Source organism: Oryx dammah, unplaced genomic scaffold (assembly GCF_014754425.2).
Source record: "Oryx dammah isolate SB20612 unplaced genomic scaffold, SCBI_Odam_1.1 HiC_scaffold_1, whole genome shotgun sequence".
In the NCBI taxonomy this organism is placed as follows: Eukaryota; Metazoa; Chordata; class Mammalia; order Artiodactyla; family Bovidae; genus Oryx; species Oryx dammah.
In genome coordinates this window covers 60,809,520-60,831,508 of record NW_024070185.1, presented here as the reverse complement: position 1 = coordinate 60,831,508, position 21,989 = coordinate 60,809,520, and the positions used below count along the sequence as shown (strand labels likewise).

General features: G+C 38.5%; 2 protein-coding genes across 5 annotated transcripts in view; one reads left to right on the top strand and one right to left on the bottom strand.

Moving 5' to 3' along the window:
- Positions 1–1,753, top strand: part of SLC25A51 (solute carrier family 25 member 51) — an 18,905-nt gene extending 17,152 nt beyond the window's left edge. For all 4 annotated transcript variants that reach the window (XM_040225762.1, XM_040225959.1, XM_040225807.1 and 1 more), the window contains one exon: positions 1–1,753. This exon is cut by the window's left edge and continues 2,728 nt beyond it. The gene's annotated coding sequence lies outside the window, so the exon portion shown is untranslated.
- An 8,092-nt stretch (positions 1,754–9,845) lies between these two features.
- DCAF10 (DDB1 and CUL4 associated factor 10) overlaps positions 9,846–21,989 on the bottom strand; it is a 59,302-nt gene continuing 47,158 nt past the window's right edge. Inside the window, exons 4-7 of the mRNA XM_040225724.1 lie at positions 21,482–21,684; positions 19,942–20,055; positions 16,194–16,339; positions 9,846–15,187 (exon numbers count right to left, since the gene is read on the bottom strand). Coding sequence (XP_040081658.1) covers positions 14,819–15,187; positions 16,194–16,339; positions 19,942–20,055; positions 21,482–21,684 — 832 coding nt within the window. The 3' untranslated portion in view covers positions 9,846–14,818. The remainder of the gene's footprint in view (positions 15,188–16,193; positions 16,340–19,941; positions 20,056–21,481; positions 21,685–21,989) is intronic.

Here is a 21,989-nt window from a genome sequence, read left to right as displayed (position 1 = left end):
GTGCAGGATGGCTGGCCAGGACCGCCATCCTTCCAGCTGTGAAGGATTGGGGTTGTCATCAAGTGTTTGCCAACTGGTAATGAAGCTCACCAAGCTTTACAGAGGCTCTTTGGGAATGTTGTGCTGGAAATGGCAGTTTATTCTAGAAACTGAGGTACAGGTATAAGGATTTGAGAAAATAAGTATTTAATGCGAAATAAATGAGAGTAGCATCTTTTGGCCTATGGAACAGAGTCAGGATTTAAAACAGACTGAATTTCAGGGATGGGCGGCAAAGGCACCATGATGCCTGAACCTCTCATTCTCTTGTGTGTCCCACGCTCGTGGGCATATCTGGGTGCTCAGCATGTGGTGGGTGAGTCAGCCTGGGGTCACGCCCTGGCCCTGCAGGTGGACTCTACTGGCGTTCAGTTCTACAGGGCTTCCTTTTGCCTATACACTCCATGTAGGTGATAGAAATCTAAATTCTAAAGCACTTTTGTGAAATGGAAGTAAAGTGAGAACTGGAAGGCTGCTTTGGTTTCTGCTATCTCAAACATGTGGCATTTAAAAACAATAAATATTTTTTAATGGATTTAACTCACTTTATTGATTTCTTTGTCACTTTTTACAGCTTTTGAAGACCAAACTGCAAATACATTACCAGGGATGGTTTTGTGTTGTCCTGTAGTTTCTTAAATTTGACAGAAAACTCAACAGAACTTGTGGTAGCCAACAGCTTTGTCTGAAATTTAAAAGAAGTCAAAATGTGTTATTAGTAAGTAAGAGATTCTAACTTCTTTTTACCTTCATTGTGAATTAGAATGGTAATAATTTTGAAAAGGCAAATAGTGATCGAATGACTTTTATCTGAAAAGCTTTAAAAGTGGCCTTTCTGTTATATATGTGGTGCAGACGGCTCAGAGCACAGGGCAGTTCGGGTCTTGCCTCCTACACTTCATTCTGATGCTACCAAAAATATGTTATAGATTCTATACTTAACACCTGTAGAGTGGTATGAGCCCTCAGGACTGCACTACAGAGTAAACACAACCTCTGTATGGTGGCAAGTGTGTCTTCATTTCTTTTGTGGTTGGAGATAGTCGGTGCTTTTGTCTCAACAGTCAATATTACATATAATCACCTGCTGTATACTGTGAACTGTGCAGTGAAACAGAACTGTGTATATATAATCAGCTTTGGAGACCTGAAATTCCCTAGCTTGATAACACTGAGATACTCAGTTATAAGGCAATACAGACCTTAAGACAACGACGACAGTGGTCCTGGAGGCCTTCACGGTAAGCCAGTCATACTGACCAAGACTATACAGTGTATAGATGAAGTACTGTTGTGTGCAGGGTGTGCAGTCAAAATGAAGGCGCGGTGGCGATCACATTTAAAGAAAGGGTAAGCACTCAGACTTGATTCTTTGAAAATAATCTGTTTTCTCATGTGCTTACAAATGAGTATCAAAGACTTGAATAGGCATTCTCCTTAAATTTGAAGATTTCTAGTTTTTAATGCTGCCCTTTTTGCCTAATACTGAATATATTCTTGCCTAAATGGCTCCCAAATTGTCGGGGAGTCTCTGTGTTTCCTTTTTTAAAGTTTCATTATTAGAAGTGGTTAAGCACACAAAGCTGGTTTTGTTTGATATTTTGAGTTTTGTGACTATATTAGTTTAAATGAAATCTGTTAAATGTTTCAGAGTTAATGTGCTTCTTTTGGTATTTCTGTTTGGAATAAAGTTTTGTTTTTTTGTTTTTTTTAAGTCCTTTCTATTTGGTCTTCTCTTGTGGTTGGGTTACGGTTATTAGCACTTTCCTTTTTGTAGTAGGTTAGTCTCTTAGTCTTTTTCTTGGTAGAACATTTAGCATGCTACCTTGACTCTTAGTGACTCCACCTCATAACTTTATAGCTAAAACAGTTCTTCATTGATCCATTTTGTTTGGTCAAGAAAAGTTACGAATAAGTTTCTTTTCCAAATAGGTTGACTGCAAAGCATTTTTTTTTTTTTAAGGATTTTTCCAAATAAACTTTTCCCTTACTGAATATAAACTGTCTTCGTAAATTCAGCTTATTAATACTTTGTATTATAATAATGTATCTTCAGGTCATGCTTATTCCCAAGCTAAATGGTCTGGATATTGGAGCTTTCTGAGCTTTTTATATCTGCTTTTCATTTTGCTTGTTTCTGTTAGGAGACTGAAATCATATGAGCTACACTGTTGGTTTACACATTAAATTGTAAGGCACTCCCTGACCCTAGGGATAGTTGAGCTTGCTTGATAAGGGACCACCAGATGAGGAAGCAGTTGCCATACATTAATAATTATTCTAAAACATTCCAGTTTTAGAATTTTTAAAGAAATTTATCATAAAAGTGAATATCCTGAACTCTAGAATTGATAAAAGGGGTGTTCAGCACGTCCTCTGATGAAATGTCATTGTAAACTGCCTGCAGAGTGAGGGGAGTAGAGAGCATTTCTCACAGTGTGACGTGGGGTGGGGGGTCTGGGGAGGTCTGCAGCTGCAGCACCTCCCAGTCTCCAAAGGCTGATCCCAGCTTACTTCCTTCAGAATCTATTTTCCAGTAGGGAACTTTTTCTGCAGATGACTGTATCTGATTCTGAAGTAGAAATGGATAAAATAGGATCTATCAAGGTTCTCCTCTGCCTTCAGTCCATTCTTCATATTTTTTTTTTTTTAGATCAAGTGATCCAGGCCCTGTCTCCCTTGTCATCTGCAGCTAAAACTGCCCTGCCCAGCCAATGGGGACTTTTGTACTCTCTGGTCTCCCAGCCTTGCCCGTGCGGAGTCCCGCTGTACTGGTTCACTCAGTAAGTCCTGCTGATTGCCTCCAGATCTCAGCTCAGATGTCACTTCCTCAGGGTTGCCAGCTTACACTTACGGACCAATTCAGATTCCATTCTTACATACTCTTGTGGTACCATATTCCTGTGCTGTTTTCATAGCACTTACCTATTTTATTTATATTGTCATTATTTCATGCCTTAGCCTGGTGGCTCAGACGGGAAAACACCTTCCTGCAATGCTGGAGAACCCGGGTTCGATCCCTAGCTCGGGAAGATCCCCTGAAGAAGGAAATGGCAACCCACTTCTACAGTACTCTTGCCTGGAAAATCCAGTGGACAGAGGAGCCTGGTAGGCTACCGTTCATGGGGTCGCAAAGAGTTGGACATAACTGAGCAACTTTACTTACTTAGCTTTTCAAATGTCAGCTCCACAAGGCAGAGACTCTGATCTAGTGTTCCAGTTTCAAGTGCCTGGCACAGTGCCTTATACCTGGTAGATGTCTGATAAATACTTCTTTTAAGAATCAAGAGAGTGAAGGGACATATGGAATATTCAGCATCACAGCATTCTGGAATATCTTGTCTGACTTTCATTTCTTGATGGGTCATAGAAGTTGTTGGAAACATTTTAACACTACTCGGGCTGCCATAATGAAATAACATAGACTAAATGGCTTAAGGGGTTTCCCTGGTGGCTCAGTGGTAAAGAATCCTCTTGCCAATGCAGTTGTGCATTTGATCCCTGGGTTGGGAAGATCCCCTGGAGAATGAAATAGCAATCCACTCCGGTATTCTTGCCTGGAGAATCCCATGAACAGAGGAGCCTGGGTTCATGTGGTCTCAAAAGAGGTGGACATGACTGGGCAACTAAACAACAACAAATAGCTTAATCAACAGACATTTATCAGTTCCAGACACTGGAAAGTTCAAAATCAAGGTGCTGGCAGATTTGGTTCCCCATGAGAGGCCTCTTGGTGTACACACTTCTGTGTCATCACATGGCAGAGAGAGAACCTCTTGACCTCATCTAAATGTAATCCTCTCCTCAGGCTGCCCTCCAAATACCATCACATTGGGGGTCAAGACTGCCACATACAAGGTTGGGGGACACGAACCTTCAGGCTATAACATACATGTGCTAAATGATGATAATTTTTTCCTCTCCTTTACCTTTAATGCTTAGTTATCCTTTTAATTCTTTTTTATATATGAGTATAGTCGATTTCCAGTATTGTGTTTCAGGTGTATAGGAAAATAATTCAGTTATACATTCTGCTATCCTTTACTCTATCCAGCCAATGAGACAAGTCTGCTTGAGTCAGGATTCCAGTGTACAGGCACTTCATTTTTCTGTTCTTGCAGCTGTTTGTGAATTGTGGAACTCAGCTGAGTCAAGCTGACTGAGAAGGGCAAGAAGAAAGTATTCCTTAAAATTAGTTTGTCATTGACGGCTGCTTTGTTACTATAGAAGTGCCATGACTTGTTTAAAGCAGACCACCTCAGTAGTTGCTCTTCCTTTTACCATCAACATTCAGTTCAAGCTCTCATCAGTCATTAGTCAGCAGTGACTTGCTCCTGACACAGTACACCAAAAAAGGGGAATGCATTTAGTTACACTGAGATGCTAGCTAACTTTTTCTTTCAAATGATAGGAAAAAGAAACTAATTTCTTTCAAGGGTCATCATATCTGTAGCAATAGGTGGCTCCTGGTGTATAGCTTTCTCCTTTCCCTTTGGATAAAAGAAGCTTCCAAACTTTGCTTATCCCTGTCATACTTTGCTGGAAAAAGAGTGATTAATCAAATTTCAATACCATCACATTTTCTTAGGCTCCCCTCCTCATATTTCCCCACTAGAAAACAGCCATAGGGGAAAGTTGGTATATAAGGGATCCAGGTACCTTTCATTTGTAATTTGTGTGTAAAATTTGAAGGTAATGAGAGAAAATGAGTTAGGAAGTGAGGACCTAAACTTGGAGATATAATGGGTATGATAAACCTTGAGAAAGCTAAGGCAAAATCCAGTAAGATTTAAAGCTTTGCTGTTGCTGTTTGGAGCCCTTCAAAACTTCTGCCACTTGTGGTCCAGGAACAGAAAAGCATGGTGTTTTTACATTTGAAAGCAATGCTGAATACAGCATCTGAGTTTATATCAATTCAAACTAGAGAAAACAGTAACCCCAGTATCAGTTTGTAACTTTTATAGTTTCTTTGGCAGAATGCCTGACATCTCAGCTGTAAAACTGCCCTTTTAAGGACAAATCATTTTGAGTTACAAGATTCTAGAATTGCAGATAATACAGAGACAAGTTCTTGCCTTGAGACAAGTTCCTAGGTAAGTTCAGTCGCTCAGTCGTGTCCGACTCTTTGTGACCCCATGAATCGCAGCACGCCAGGCCTCCCTGTCCATCACCAACTCCCGGAGTTCACTCGGATTCACGTCCATCGAGTCCGTGATGCCATCCTGCCATCTCATCCTCTGTCGTCCCCTTCTCCTGCCCCCCATCCCTCCCAGCATCAGGGTCTTTTCCAATGAGTCAACAACGTTAAATTTCCCTTGATTCCCTACTGGTTCCCAGACTGTATTAGCACAGTGCCTCCTTCTGTGGCACATGATGACTGTCTCAACTCCAGGACTCTGACCAGGATGTATCCCCTCAAAACAGTGTGAACTCCTTGAGGGCAGAGATTATGTCTGATCTCTGTATCACAGTGAATGCATTAGAATCTGATCCCAGATGTTGTCTGTATCACTATTCTCCCTGTTTCAGAGACACTTTGAATTTCTTAGGAATTTGTCTTTTAAAAATTATCATGGGGAATATATAATGTCTGAGTCCATTTATATGAAGTTCTAGAACAGGGAAATCTGGTAGGGAAAAAAAGTGGTGGTCTCTGGGAAGGGACATGTGGGAACTTTCTAAGGTGATGGTAAATATTTTGAATAGGGGTGTGGGTTATATAGGTGTATGCATTTGCCTACACTTATTTAGCAAAAGTACCATTAATATTTGTGCACTTCACTGTATGGAAATTTTACAACAAAAGAAAAAGACTGAACTTTAGTTATGTATTGCCGAGGAGTTTTAGAAGGATGGGTGTAGATAACTGCAATTCATTCATGAAAATACATCAAAAATGAAGATGGATTGATAGGTGGATAACTATTGGATAACTGATATAACAAGCTTAGTAAAGTGTTGACAGTTGAGTCTTGGTAAACATATATTCCCTGTAAAATTCTTCCAACCTTCCTGTATGTTTTGAACATCTCATAATAAAATGTTAAGAAAAATCATTAGGGTGTTATCACAGTATTTGATATCAGTACATACTGAAAGACTCGACTCAGTTCTTTCAGTATACTACTAATTCTTAGATTGCCGTGAAGTCAGGACACCACATAGAAATACCTGCTGGAGGGGAACACAAGCCTATGGCATATTACTAACCTAGCCTTCCCACTAGTCCTACTAATGATGTGGTGGCCACCAGCTCCCTCTCCTCAAGCCCAGAACACATGCCAGACTGGGACAGAGTTGGTGATTAAGCTGATGCTAATAAGCTGATGTTTTCCTTAAGACTACCCCAAAAGTGAGCAGTTTACTCACACCTGAAGTGACCAAGGTAGGTGGGCATCATGGTTTTCCTGCCAGTACTCTGCAACTTTTAATAAAGGCCATGAAGTTGTTCTTTTGTACAAATGTTTATTGTATACACACACAAAATCTCTAAGGTAATAGCTCTAAGGTAATAGCTCAGAACAGATCAGACACTTTGTATTTAAGAAAGTAATCGTTTTAGAACAAAATTTGGATTCTTCATTTTACCCAAAACTAATCTTTTATAGTGATGGGCTTTTGCAAGTTGATGTAAACAGAGCAGGTTCATGTACCCATAATTTAAATAGCTTTCAAAAGAAACAGCCATCCATCCCCTACCCGCCAAAAAGAGTTTAAAAGCTGTTCCGGGTGGCCTGTACTCTGGTTAGAGCTCCCACCCCTGCTCTGAACTGTTATCCTGCCCACAGCTGTTTAAGCTGTTTGGAGCTGCCTGTGTTTCTGTAGTGACTCCTCTCATGTAGTTAGAAGATAGGTCACATAGCACCAGGTCTGTTCCTGAGAAGATAAGATGATCTTAGCATAATTAACTGCTCAGTAATGTAAACACCGTTTGAAAAAAGGGAAGTCTTAGCTCTAGCTCTTGCTGAAAGAGGACGCTGTAGCTAACGGGAAGCATGGTTATCCCTCTCAACCTCCAAACTTAAGATATTCTCCAAACTGGCTTTCTTTTATCTTCACAGAGATTCATGGAACTGTCATACATGAAAAAACTAAACCTGAACTACATTTTCTATATCCCTGGTTCTCAAACTGTAGTCCCGGATCTACAGCATCAACAGGGAACTGGCTAGAAATATAAAATAGGGGCTCCCACCGCAGACCTGTGAAGTCAACATCCTTGGGTGTCAGCCTAGCAATCTTTTAACAAGCCCTCCTTGCGATACTAATGCCTGCACCGCTTTTCATGTTCTTTGCCGGAAGGGAAGGGCCTAGAAGGAAATTTCTTAACCATTAAGTTTTTGGAAACTTGTTATATCAGTAATAGGAAATGAATATAAATAGTTCTTTAGTATTAATGAATGCCAAATCTCTATTTAAATTATATTTAAATCTGTATCAGTCATATTTCAGGAATAACTGAAATAGTGATCATTAATGCTATGGTTAAATTATCTAAAGAATGATTAATTTCTCAAAATAAGCTGAACTGAAAGAGATTTGCTCTGTTTTCCTTTTCAATGACTTACCAAAAGTTAGCATCCCGAGTAGGATTGTCATTTTTCTAGAAAATTTAAAATGGCAAACTGAACTGTCAATCACACTATTAAATAATACAAGATGTCATTCTAGGGAGCAGTGTGAAAAATAAACGTTCTAAATTTGTACGAGAACTAATGACTGTATACAGCTTGACAAAATATTATCAACTATGTTTCCTATTGGTATAATTTTCACTGAGTAAATAAATTATGAAATGACACATTCATATTGAATAAACTTGTAAATGGGCAGAACTTTAGTGAACAGATGTGAATGATTCAGATCTTAATAAATGTAAAATGTGTAAAATGCCAGTTCTGTGTTTTACAATAACAGCCTTCACAAAAGTGAAGGGTGCATATACCAGTGCAAAGACAAGGTGAACCATGAAAGTGCAGGAGGTAATGTAGAACTTTGATTTTTTTGAAGCTGAAACTCCAATACTTTGGCCACCTCATGCAAAGAGTTGACTCATTGGAAAAGACCCTGATGCTGGGAAGGATTGGGGGCAGGAGGAGAAGGGGATGACAGAGGATGAGATGGCTGGATGGCATCACCAACTCGATGGACGTGAGTCTGAGTGAACTCCGGGAGTTGGTGATGGACAGGGAGGCCTGGTGTGCTGCGATTCATGGGGTCCCAAAGAGTCAGACACGACTGAGCGACTGAACTGAACTGAACTAATCCTTCTAAAGTTTCCTTTATACATGTTTTATGATGTATGTAATAATAGATGAGTATAATGTATATAATTTGTAAATAACCAAAATTTAGAGTGTCTTCTCTTAACTTTTTCTGTTAGGAGTTACATGATCAAAAAAGTTTAGAATACCACTAACAGGAAGCACCACTGCCTCGGTCATAGCCTTATGGTTGATTCTGGTCTAAAAATGAACAACAAAATGTAAACAAAAGTTTTCAAACTAATACTAAATCCAAGTTTGCTATCAATCTTTTAAATACGTTAAAAGACACACAAAAGGTGTGTCAGATGTTTCAAAGTAGCATTTATTTTTTTAAAGCACATTATGAGGTAGACTTAACTATTCAATGCATATATTAATAAAACATTAAAAACCTTAAAATTGTATGTAGCTATGTATGTAGATAAGTTCACCTACAATTCTACCATCCATTTGAAAACTCAGAAAGGGTAAAAACCTATTAATAGGTTTATAGAAAGCTTTTCTAATTCTGAAATGAATAACAGTGATCTGTTAAGAAACTTTGTGGGAAGAAGGAAGTTTTATTTCAATTTTAGATTTGTGAAGTTACTTAATTATTTTATGACTAGTTTTCAATGAATGTGAATATCTTTACTAGAAGGTAGATAAAAGGTACTCTAATGCTTAATTGTTTTCACTAGGTCAAAATGATACTATCCAAGCAGGACCAGCTACATAATTTGTGAGCCCAGTGCAAAATAAAAATGCAGGCCCCGTGTTCAAAAAATTAAGAATGTCAAGATTGCTTCAGCAGAGCAATAAACTAAGCATGAGGCTTTTCTTAGTAAAGGGCCCTTGTGACTGCATAGGTCACATACCCATGAAGCCAGCCCTGGTTCTAAGTCTGTGTCACCTGCAGTTATGGAATACCAAAACCTTACTTATCTTTGTCCCTTGAGCTGGACTAGGCATCTTGTAGGGAGTCACATGTTTGTTGAGTGAAAAACTGAATCTTGCAATTTTCCAGAACAATGAGAAATGCTTGGTTTTTCTGACCTACTGTCAGGAAAAAACCTTACTCCAATGAATAGTCTGTTCATTATAATAAATGATGGACTTCTGTAGTACTGAATAATTTACACATCAAAATTCTGGCTTCATGGGAACTTGAGGACACATATGGTGAATTTGATTCATCCAACATTCAATTTATTTGATTAATCCTGCTGGGCACTGGGAATAAAAAGTCCCTGCCCTCAAGGAGCTTACAGTTTGGTGTAAGAATCTAGTGAGAAAACTTTGTGGTGTTTGGCATATTATCTGGGACAATCTAAATTTCCTGAAAGTGTTAAATCTAAGATTTTCAGAAAGCATGGTTAGGAAATAGAAGATGCAGTGAAATTTAAAAGAAAATTCAAATATTCAACCTTTATGTAAAAACCGAAATCTAAATAAGGGAAAAAACTCAGGAAAGCTGAAAATTCTTTTGTAAGTATTTTGGACCAGATTTAAACTTTAAAAGTTATTTTATTATCTCTGGCATTTTCATTTATAGTGACATTTATATACACATACACAGAGGAGAGTATGTGCATGGGAGATATATTCCTTGGAGCTTTTGATAAAATCCATTAATAAAATCCATTTTTCCATCATTAATTCATTTACAACTAGAAAAGCACACAGGTAAACTTAAGACTTTCTTGTTGATAATAATTTTGTATCATTTGAATGGGAGAAATTCTTCAGAATTGTGTTTAGGTTATAAATTTCAGTACAATCTCATTTTGCACTGAGATTAAACTTTGTACAATGTGATAACCATATATTTTAATAGTTATCGACAAAATTTAATGGCATCAAGAATACTCTTAAGTCTACCTGGATTTTTATTTTTTCACTCTGCACTCCTTTTTTCTTCAAAGCATGAAAGACCCCTGTGCAAATACAGAGCCTTTGTTTTTCCTTCCCTGTACTTTGGTATATTGCTTTCCTTAATATAGCAGCATCCTTAGCTTTTATAGTATTTTACTTAGTGGCAACTGAAGAAAATCACTAGCTTGGGCTTTAACTGGGAACTTCAGAAGGTTGTTGTGAAACTGTCAGGAAGGTGGTGAGCAACCAAAACAACTCTCTCATATATTGTGTACCCAGAGCTCATCCAGCTCTTTAAACACTAAGCAGACTTGGTTATCTCACCTCCCAGCGCGTAACAGATGAACAAAGCATATTAGAAGGAAGTGGGGAGCCTGTTAGAAGCAGGTGTATTGATAAGTGTAGTAGGAAACCACTATATAAGCAAAACAAACTGCTTAGCAGACATAAAATTTTTTAAATTAAAAAAACACACCAGCAATCTGAGGCAAATGATTATATATACCTTGGGGCTGAGGGAATCACTTTATAATACCAATTTGTTATAGCCCTTTACAATTTATGAAGTATTTTACATACATCAGAGCTCATTAGATATTTGTAATAACACATGAATATAACTTACTTTTCATCATGAAAAAGTGAATTATACTGAGCATGCTGTTTAAGAAGAAGGCAGGTAAGGTATACTGACATATCTGAAAGACTTGCATCAAAAATAATTACAGGTTTTAAATTTTGGCACTTAAAGAGATATGCATTATTTATCCCAAAATTAATATATATGCTTTTCTTCATAACCCACATGGTGTTACTGAGTGAATTTTCATAGCTCTCAATGACTGCTGGTTATTAAATGGAGATGATTGTCATCAGTAAGTTATCAGACTATTTATCCTGTTAAACACAAGCTTAACAGATACTTATGGATGCCAAGACCATATATTCTAGTATGGGAAACACTAGGCTCCTAAAAGATTCTCTGAGTGTTTTTCCTATATTGCACTTTCTAGAAAACAGCTTTAACAATGATGTGATGTGATCCTGGTTCTAGATATAGGAGTGGGGAACAGGTGATTGACCTTTTCCATGCTTTCCTAAAGTTTTTGGTATAGCCTCTCTTCAGGGATGTAACAAGGCGAAACAACAAAATACACATGCTCTTTGGGCTTCTGAGAAAAAAAGACCACAGACATTTTCAAAAGATTAAAATACAGGTCTCTTCTGCATCAGCCATTTCATTTTCACAATTGAAAGTAAAGAACTACTGTGGAGCTGATGTTCTTAAAGTCATTCAACATAGCTTTGCCATAAATATACTATGCAGAAAGCTTTTAAAAACAGAAGTATAATTTATACTTACCAACAATTATACTACTTATCAATTATAATACATTTACCAATTATGAATAAAAATAAAAATTTTGAGTTAAAAACACCAGATTAGACTTTATACTATAAGTGAAATGGGACTTCAAAATTTTAAGTGTAATCTCCCCCAATATTAATAGTATAGCATTTCTGATGCCCTTTAATTTCTTAAAATTAAGATGGCTTTTTGATCATGATCATGCCTCAGAGGGGGCTTCCCCGGTGGCTCAGAAGGTAAAGCATCTGCCTGCAGTGTGGAAGATCCAGGTTTGATCCCTGGGTCAGGAAGATCCCCTGGAGAAGGAAGTGGCAACCCACTCTAGTACTCTTGCCCGGAAAATCCCATGGACGGAGGAACCTGGTAGGCTATAGTCCATGGGGTCGCAAAGAGTAGGACACGACTGAGTGACTTCACTTTCCTTCTATACCTCAGAGAAGACAAAAATTTTACTGAGTTTGCTGGCTATTAATTTTTCATTCTCATCTGTGTGACTCTGTACAAGGCTATTAATCCTCCATTTTTCTTTATAGTTATTTATCCTACTTGAGGGTTTTTAGTTAGGTATGGACTGTATGTACACCCTGCAGTTTATGGCACTAATTCTAATGGAAATTGTCAATCTTGTAAATGTTCTTTTGCATAGTAAAGAAGATAAGCCAGCTCTGTTAATTAAGGACTTCCAGAGGGTGTTAAATAGATAAATTAATAGGCCAGTTCACCATCCTTTACAAACTAAAGGGTAAATGGTTGGGTAGGAAGCACAGGCTGGGAACTAAGACACTGGGTTTGAAATCCAATACATGTCAGCTCTGTGCTCAGGGCAAATCATTTAACCTAAGTCTCCATTTCCTCCACAGTAAATTGGTGCTCACATCACCTACCTTGCAGTTTTTGTGAAGGTTAGTAGTAAAGTATGTACATTATTTGACATATGATAGATATTCTATGGTGATTTAAGAATCATGTACTGAAATTTAGAGTTGGGCAACATTTGGGCCCAGCATGGAGTGCTCTCCAAAGGAGATGCGATATATAGAAATTTCTTATAACCACTGTACTTAGTAGCTTATTTTTACTATCAGCATTAGGTATTTTTGTCTCCAAAACTTTATTTTCTTTTAAATATGTATTTTTTTAAAAGTTTACGGCACACTTGTTTTTCACTGTGTTTTTATGATGACTAAAAAAATTTACAATTTTTATTTTAACAACCATGGTAAAAAAAAAGATCTAATTTTTAAAATTTGTCCTAGAGCCAACATTATCTAAGTGAGATGTAACCTCTATGTGTGTAAATGGCTGTCTGGTAGATTCTACAAAAAATGTCATTTTTATTCATTCATTTGGGTTGCTTAAATATTTCTGTAAGATTTAAAACAGTTTCTCCTTATCGCTAGAATTCTCAGCATCAATACTGTCATGCCTTTCTTTTTCAATCTATTGGCCAGTTTAAGAGTATCCACAGTAATACAACTTAAAGACAAAAAAAACTGTTTATAAATCTTTAACAGCCAGCATAATACAGTTGAAATTGCCCTGAGCAAGGAATGGAGGAGAGACCTGAATTCAAGTCCTGGCTCTGCCACTAATTTTGCAGGATGACCTTAGCCAAGTCACTTAACTTCTACATTCATCAAATAATGAGATTGTGTCCATTTTAAGACCTCTAAAATTGCTTTCATTTGCTTATTTTTTAAATTATCAAAACACCTTCTGGGAGTTGTGGTAAGCACCGGATGGGTACAGAAATATTTACTGATGTTTAAGGTAGTAATGTTTCAAGCCGTGATCTAGGAACCATCTGAATATAAATTATTTGGGGTTACTGTTAAAAATACAGATTCCTGTCCTCTCCCAGGCTGAATCAGAACCTCCTAAGGTGAGGGTCAGATTTCTCTATTTTTCACAAGCTCCTCAATGATTATTGGAGAAGGGAAAGGCTACCCACTCCAGTATTCTGGCCTGGAGAATTCCATGAAGTAGTCCATTGGGGTCACAAAGAGTTGGACACGACTGAGAAACTTTCACATCAATGATTATAATGCACCCTAAATGTCTGAGAACCATTGGCCTAAGAGAATATGTTCTAAGAGGGAAAAAACTAGCATGTGGCTCAAATTACTCTAATCTCTGGCAAAATCTCCTCTAAAGACAATCCAATTCAAAGCAGAGAAGACTAGAAGAAAGCTGCCTGCATCAGCAGAGTAGTCAGCCTTATGCCTGGCCCCTGCATGATGCTTTTTTACTTGCTGTGTTCCATAACAAAACACAACAAAAGGTCTTGACAACCAAGTCACTGACTGTCACAGTCATGACAACAGCTTGAAAACAAACGGAAGTTCTCTCTTCATTAATAGTAAGAGTTGAACTCAAGGAAAATGAGAAAAACACAACTCTCTTTACTCTCAGTTTTCCCTCCACCTGTCACTCTGTGTGATTCAAATAATCTGGTGGAGGAAACAAAATCTAAGCTACATTGTTCTCATCACTCTGTGACAGACAGACAGTATACTAATATAATAAATAAATCCTCTTCATACAATAGAAATGACCCAAGCCCATTTCTTCCTCTCTTTTCTAATGCTGTTGACGAACAAAATATCAACTAAGGACATATGCTGTAGACTTAAAAATTCATACAAATACAGTAAGTTACAAAGAGAGGTGATAATGTTTTTTCTAGAATTTCACAACAAAATTCCTCTCATGGTGAAATATATAATTTTGACAGGAAACCTAAAAGACATTTTGCTGCAAGACTGTAACAGTTGTAAGGATAATGCCACCATCTGTGCTCATTATAGAGAAACTAACAACAAATTTAAAAGGCCAAGAATACTGATAAGTGAAGATGAAATTTCTTTTTAGCAACCAGTATGCCAACATCAGACTTCCCGGTTTTATTCAATACTAGCATCACAAGTTTCTCCTAATCCAACCAAAACTCCTGCCAAATATCCACAAAATTCACACCAAAATCAAAAACAGAAAAGAGAATTAAAAGAAAGAGACCTGATAAAGCTACGAGCAGAGCTGGAGTGTAGTGGCACAGGTCAGCAGGAGCGGAGGAATGCTGCAAAAGATGTTGCTGCCTGGAGTCTAACTTGGCGATGCCTCGTGATGCTGGATGATCAAGTACTCAGGTCACAGGTATGTCTGTGGACCCATAAGAACCAGGATCTTGACCCAAACTTTTAAGATCTTCTAAAAAGAAAATACTTCACCTAAATTGAAGTATATAGAAGTCGAACACCGGTAGAGTTCCTTATTTGACGTTAAATTGTGCCTAAAACTTTGGCTGATACAAAGAAACCCGTCCACTAAGGCACCCAGAGGCGATCTGACAATGTGTTGGAGAGAACTTTGTCGTCAGTACCACATCATTGTGAGAGTACAGAGAACGGATCACCCGCAGGGGACTGGCTTCTTTGGGCAAACAGTCAATAAGCTCACTGCACTGTTTGTCAAACCCCAACAAGCGAATCCCATATCCATGTGGGGACGAAATCATTCGCCCATCAGGGCTGAAGCAAAGTTCTTTAATATAACCCCTGCCGACATTGGCTTCTTCAATGTAATGAGTCAGGCGCAGAGAACAGCGAGGTGCTACTGGCCTCACGGGTGCTCCTTCTTGGAATTCATAGACACAAGTCCACTAGAGGGAGGGAAGAGAGAGAAATCAAAGTTACAGAGCCTCGTAAATGGAGTATAATCTTTAAAAATTGTGAATAACTGTAGTCAGCTGTAACTTATATAATGCAGTACAGCAACTATACTTCAACTAAAATTAATTCAAAAACAGTTACAGTGCTACAGATAATCTTTCTTTCCCCCAAAGGCTCAACAGAATGCCACAACTACATCCCTGCTGCAAGAAAACATCCAGATGAATGCTACCCCTCTCCCAAGTAACAAAATCTGTAGGCCCCACACTGTCTTATCTACATTCATATCAAGGTTATTGCTATACTGTGACACTTTGAAGCATTTTATTCCCCAAGGCCACTGTGACTTCTAAAGTAATAATTCACCTGACAGTAACAACAATCTTGATATTTTAGGGTTAAGATATCTAAGCCCTAGACTACCTCTCCTTCTACACACTTTGAAGACTCTTCTCTCCTGTCAGCTGTGGCTTTTGGAGCTAGTGAGATTCTTGGAAGACACTAGCTTTCCAGAGTAAAGAGGATCATAAGGTCATACAAGACCTTTCCCCCTAGTTATCAGTTCAATCCCTTCCTTTACCAAAGCTTTTTTGTTTGTTTGGTTTTTGTCTGTGCTGCATCTTAGTTACAGTATGCAGGATATTAGTTGTGGTATGTAGGGTCTAGTTCCCTGACCAGCGTTTAAACCCTGGCCCCCTCCACTGTAAAAAGAGAAACTCATAATACTCCATTGACTTAGCAAAACCTCCCATTTAGTCAGCTTAGCTCAGTCCTGGGCTTACTATGTAAGAGGTTTTTTACAATGAGATGAAGGAGGCAAGAATTAAACTGGGCTTAATCTGAGCTGATGACTGGTTTCAAGTATCTCCCACTCGCCAAACCCAGGCCAGAGCGGAGGAAGAAGGCTCTTGAAGGGACACAGACACCATGAGCACACGTGGCGATGGCAGTTTGTTCAGTCAGCCCCGCTGAAGGTGCCGCGCTGCTGCCCCATACCTCCTGGTCATCAGTGTTGCTTGAGCACCGAAGAAGAGTGGCCCAGCCTTTTGGGTGCAGCTGTAAGGATGTGATGCAGTTTCCACGGTCTCTCTCACCAGGAACTTCAGGGGTTAAGACTTCAAGACTATTTCGTGGTGAAATTCCTGAGATATAAGAATATCAGGATGTGGAATTCGCATTATTAAAAGACTAAGGCAGCTCATCAAAGCTTTGATTTCTGGCAGCCACCCCATTGGGCCTTTCTTATTTCTTCATCTGCTCTTTATGCTACCACATGTAAATACACTGAGGTGGCCCTTCAGTGTATGGGCCATGTTTCTGGAGGTGGGTGTAGGGGAAAGGGTATGACAGGAACTAAAGAATCCAAGTTCCTACAGCAGGAATCAACAGTAATCTATGGCTAAAGCAGTAATGGAGAAGGAAATGACAACCCACTCCAGTATTCTTGCTTGGAGAATCTCATGGACAAAGGAGCCTGGTGGGCTATAGTCCATGGGGTTGCAAAGAGTCAGATACGACAGAGACTAACACACACACAAGGCAGTAAAGCTGACTAGGAGTCCTTTTGATTTGAATCTGCATCTCAGAAAGCTATATAAGAATCAAAGTCATGTGGTATGAAAGGAATCTGGAAAAGTAATTCTCATCTCAGAAGACCTGGTGCTCTCTAGTCTAGAGAAAGAAATACTTGGAAGCCATGAGGACTGCCTTAATGTAGATTAAAGATGTATGTAAGGAGCAGGACTTACAGCCCCTGGGACAGTACTATAAACAACAAACTGACCTATAATTTTGGAGGTAAGAGAGGACAACTCACACAGAGACATGTCAAGACAAGGGGTGGGAGATACTGCCAACTGTACATATTCCTGGTACTCTGCTATGGCCATCATTTCTTTCTACCTGGCCACTGATGAAAGTAACTGCTGTAGTGAGCCACTGTTACAAATGGGAATATGTCATGTCCCTGAAGTATGTGGAAAACCACTTTCTAAACATTGTAAGGAAGCAACTTAGAAATTTAATACCAAGAGAAATATTTCAACAATTCTGTGCCTATAGAAGGAGTTAATTTAAAAATAACGAACTGCCTCTGTCAGACCCTTTATGAATTATTTCTCACTTAGATGTGGTCTCTTCTTTTAAAAGCTTCCCTTGATATTGTACACTGACAAAAACCTGTGATGTTCTAAATTACAGTTACAACCAAATTATATATAAGTAATTTCCCATGTAATTAAACTTTAACAACAATTTTAGGAAAAAAATCCTATTTCAAGAATTAATTTTGAAAATCTATAACCAAAGCAGAAAAGAAACTTATTCTGAATAGGTAAGCAGTGGTTTTTGAGTCTCTGCTCCTTGGAGGTTGCTTGCTGCTGCTAAGTCGCTTCAGTCGTGTCCGACTCTGTGCGACCCCATAGACAGCAGCCCACCAGGCTCCCCCATCCCTGGGATTCTCTAGGCAAGAATACTGGAGTGGGTTGTCATTTCCTTCTCCAGTGCATGAAAGTGAAAAGTGGAAGTGAAGTCGCTCAGTTGTGTCCAACTCTTAGTGACCCCATAGACTGCAGCCTACCAGGCTCCTCCATCCATGGGATTTTCCAGGCAAGAGTACTGGAGTGGGGTGTCATTGCCTTCTCCATGGAGGTTGCTTAAGAGCTGGCTAAAGGGAGGAACGATACAGGGTCAGAGTGGAGATGGGGCAGGAAGACTGGAGAGTCAAGGGCCTCTCTAATTACACTTGGATCAGTTACTCTACTTTTATTTGTGCTACATCCCTAAAAATCCACACGAGAAATATTACATATCCAGGCATAAATCTCTAAGAGGAGGAATATTTAACCTTAAAATGAGACAGCACAGTCTTTAACATCCAGAAGACCGGATGATGGATAGTCAACAGGTTAGGTTAGGAAAGACTCTCAAACCATTCTTGGAAGTAGCCATACAAAGTAATCAAATAATCAAACAGGCATTTACCAGGTAAGGCCACCCAGGAAAAACCTTAATTATTTAAGTCTAATGTACAGTCTCTCCTCTAAATTTCTAGGTACAAGATATCTCCAAAAGGTGACCCAAAACTACAAAACAAAACAAAACCTGTATCTAGCCATCAGTCCACCAAGAGGAGAACAAATAAAAAGTGTTTTAAGACCTCAAATGTGGGTTAGTATGGACAGGGATGGTGAGTGAAACTTGCTAGATAGAAAGCATTTCAATTGAGGGGTAGATGGGCTAGATTAACCAGATAGTTCTACCAGATTGGCTGGGGAAAAACTGGCAAAAGCTAAGTGGGGCCACATTGTAGCTCACTTTATCCCACAACCCCTGTGAGGCTACTAGGCATTGTTGAGGTAAGGAAACAGCAGAGCAAAAAGCTTACTGGGCTGGAACCAGGCGACCTTCACAAGCACCTGATAAATCATCCCTTTATATTATATATTATATAGCACTATCAGATCCATTGTTGTTACTCAGTTGCTAAGTTGTGTCTAACCCTTTGCAACCCCAGGGACTGCAGCACACCAGGCTTCCCTGTCCTTTACTCTCTCCCAGAGTTTGTTCAAACTCATGTCCATTGAGTCAATGATGCTGTCCATCCATCTAATCTTCTTTCACCCCCTTGTCCTCCTGCCCTCAATCTTTCCCAGCATCAGGGACTTTTCCAGTGAGTCAGCTTGTCACATCAGGTGGCCAAAGTATTGGAGCTTCATCTTCAGGCATCAATCCTTCCAGTGACTATTTGGGCTTGATTTCCTTTAAGATTGACTGGTTTCATCTCCTTGCTGTCCAAGGGACTCAAGAGTCTTCTCAAGCACCACAGTTTGAAAGCATATTCTTTGGTGCTCAATCTTCTTTATGGTCCAACTCACATCACTGTAGATCTGTACATCACTACTGGAAAAACCATAGCTTTGACTATATGGACCTTTGTTGGAAAAGTAATGTCTCTGCTTTTTAATACGCTATCTAGGTTTGTCAGCTTTTATTCTAAGGAGCAAGCATCTTCTAATTTCGTCTGCAGTGACTGTGGAGCTCAAGAAAATAAAATCTGCCGTTGTTTCCATTTTTTCCCATCTATTTGCTGTTAACTGATGGGACCAGATGCCATGATCTTCATTTTCTGAATGTTGAGTTTTAAGCCAGTTTTTTCACTCTCCTCTTTCACCTTCATCAAGAGGCTCTTTAGTTCCTCTTCAACTTCTGCCATCAGGTTGGTATCATCTGCATATCTGAGGCTGTTGATATCTGAGCAATCTGGATTCCAGCTTGTGATTCATCCAGCCCAACATTTTGCATGATGCACTCTCTCATTTAATTTCTGTAACAATCTTAATTGGAGTCTGTATTTCCCAACTATTCCCTCTCCAAACTGGACCAAACTTAAATCCAGGAAGTAAAACCAAAATTCAAATTCCAAAAAAAATTTAAGCCCATGATCTTCAACCTAGAGACTCTGGTTAGCTTTGTGGGGTTTTGTTTGTGTTTTGGCCACAATGAGGGACATATGGGATCTTAGTTCCTTGACGAGGGATGAAACCCGTGCCCCCTGCAGTGGAAGTGCAGAGTCTTAACCATTGAACCACCACGGAATTCCCTGGTTAGCTTTTTGAAAATTATTATTGAGGGGCAAGGAATAACCTCTTCTCCATTGGCTTTTATTTTTAAAGATTAAAATCAAACCAAAAAAAGCTATTTTAGCATCTCTATACAAGATTATGAAATCTAACTTTTAACCTACCTTCTCTTTGTGAGGTGCGTGACATGTGTTTCTCAGAAGATGAATTAGAATCACTGTGATGACAAGGTGAACCAGAAACTCTAGGACCTGACGAACTTGACAAAGTGGTAAGATCTTGAAAATACAAAACATTCCAGCAGTGAATTCTGGTAGTATCTCAACCTTTAAATAGTCTACTTGAATCATATTTTTAAAGTTCATCTGAAGCATGGCAAGTACATACCCACCTAAAAGTGGTCTATAAATAACTAAGATTGAGGTAGGCAAGATGTTTCTTTGGAATGTCCTATCCATTCCAAGGCTTAGTCCCTTTCTAAAACTCTTTACACCAATGACTTCCTTAAGTGAAATAAAAATGAAAAACCAAATAAACACAGGAACATCTTGAAAAGTGAAAGTGAAGTCGCTCAGTTGTGTTTGACTCTTCGCGACCCCATGGATTGTAGCCTACCAGGCTCCTCCATCCATGGGATTTTCCAGGCAAGAATACTGGAGTGGGGTGCCATTTCCTTCTCCAACATCTTAGGTTCCCCATTATTTCCATAGTGAAATGGAATAAGAAAATTCAGCATGAATGAAAACTGAGCTGCTCAATCTGTTGTTTTATGTTAGAATAACATCCAAACAACAGGCCCATTACTGAGAACACGAACAGATGTTCCTTAAAGTATAGCAACAATGTCTATCATGCTTACTGAAATTATGTGAATACTATCTTTGAAATGCAATACAAACATAACATTGAAATCTGAGAAAATAAAATGAATATCAGATAGGGGAGTCTGATGTACTACTCCAAACAGCAGTCTCTATGTCACACTTTTCTTGTAGCCCCACACATCGGTGGGGACTTCTTATTAATCTAATTTCTTTTGATGGTATTAAGTATCAGAATTACCTTTAAAAGACAGAAAACCTTGGTTTTTAAGCAAAACATGCCAACTAGATCTCCTAAATCACTACTTTTCACTAAGCTTGATTATTAATGTTTAACCTAACAAATTCTGAAATTAAAAGGACTGCACTTACATGTTAATGAATCTCTTGCTTGCAAATAAGCTGGTAAAACTTAAATTTCTACTTTCAGCAGCGAAATTAGGCAACTGCAATACAATGAGGCCTATGCATTCCCAAAGATCTTCAAAAGTGGCCACATGCACAGAGAGATATTCCAATCATTTGAAGCGGATTTTAAATGGCAATTTATCAGAAAGACTTAAGACTGACAGTATTTTGGGCTATCACTAATATTTGAGATAATGATGATTTACAAACATTGATGAAGATTTTCTGGCTAGCAGAGGGCTACAATTTTTTTTTTAAGAGTTTGAAATTATTCTTCCTAGGTCATTTGTGAGGTACAAACTAATACTACATCAAAGATACTTTGGGATAAAAGCTCTCACTGAGCTTTCCAAAGAATGTCTTTTAATTTTCTTCCCTTCTTCCTGTTATCATTCTCAAAATAGAAACATATACCATCTCCATGTCTGAGATTATTTAGAAAACTCTTTCTTTTAATCAAAAAAGGAAAGCGTACCTGAACTTGATGTTGTTCTTCTTGCCCTCAAAATGGGATAGCTGCCTACTTCTAAAGACTTGGTTAAGTCAAGATCATGCAAAATCAAGAGATATCCAGAGGACGTTGAGATCAACATTTTGGAACAATCTGGTGTTAATCTCATCCGCATGAGAAAACGTGTGTGAAAGAATTTCTTATGTGGACATCCATCTTCTGTACACCTGCAGAAGAAATCAAACCAACAAAACCTAGTTATCATAAACATTCAGTGATAGTCATATTTTTGCCCTTCCAACTAGAATTTACACTCAATGTATACTCAGACTTATACAGATGAAAAATTTTTGCTCCCCATTCCTTCTTCCACCTCTTTAACTTTTTTTAAAAAAATTATTCTCTTTCTCATGTATATTAAGTAAAACTTTGTTGCGGAAAACTCTCACTTTTTATTGCTCTGAAAATCTTTATTTCACTTTTTGATTAAAGGTTCAGCTGAGCCTATAAGGGTTGATAGTTATTTCTTTTT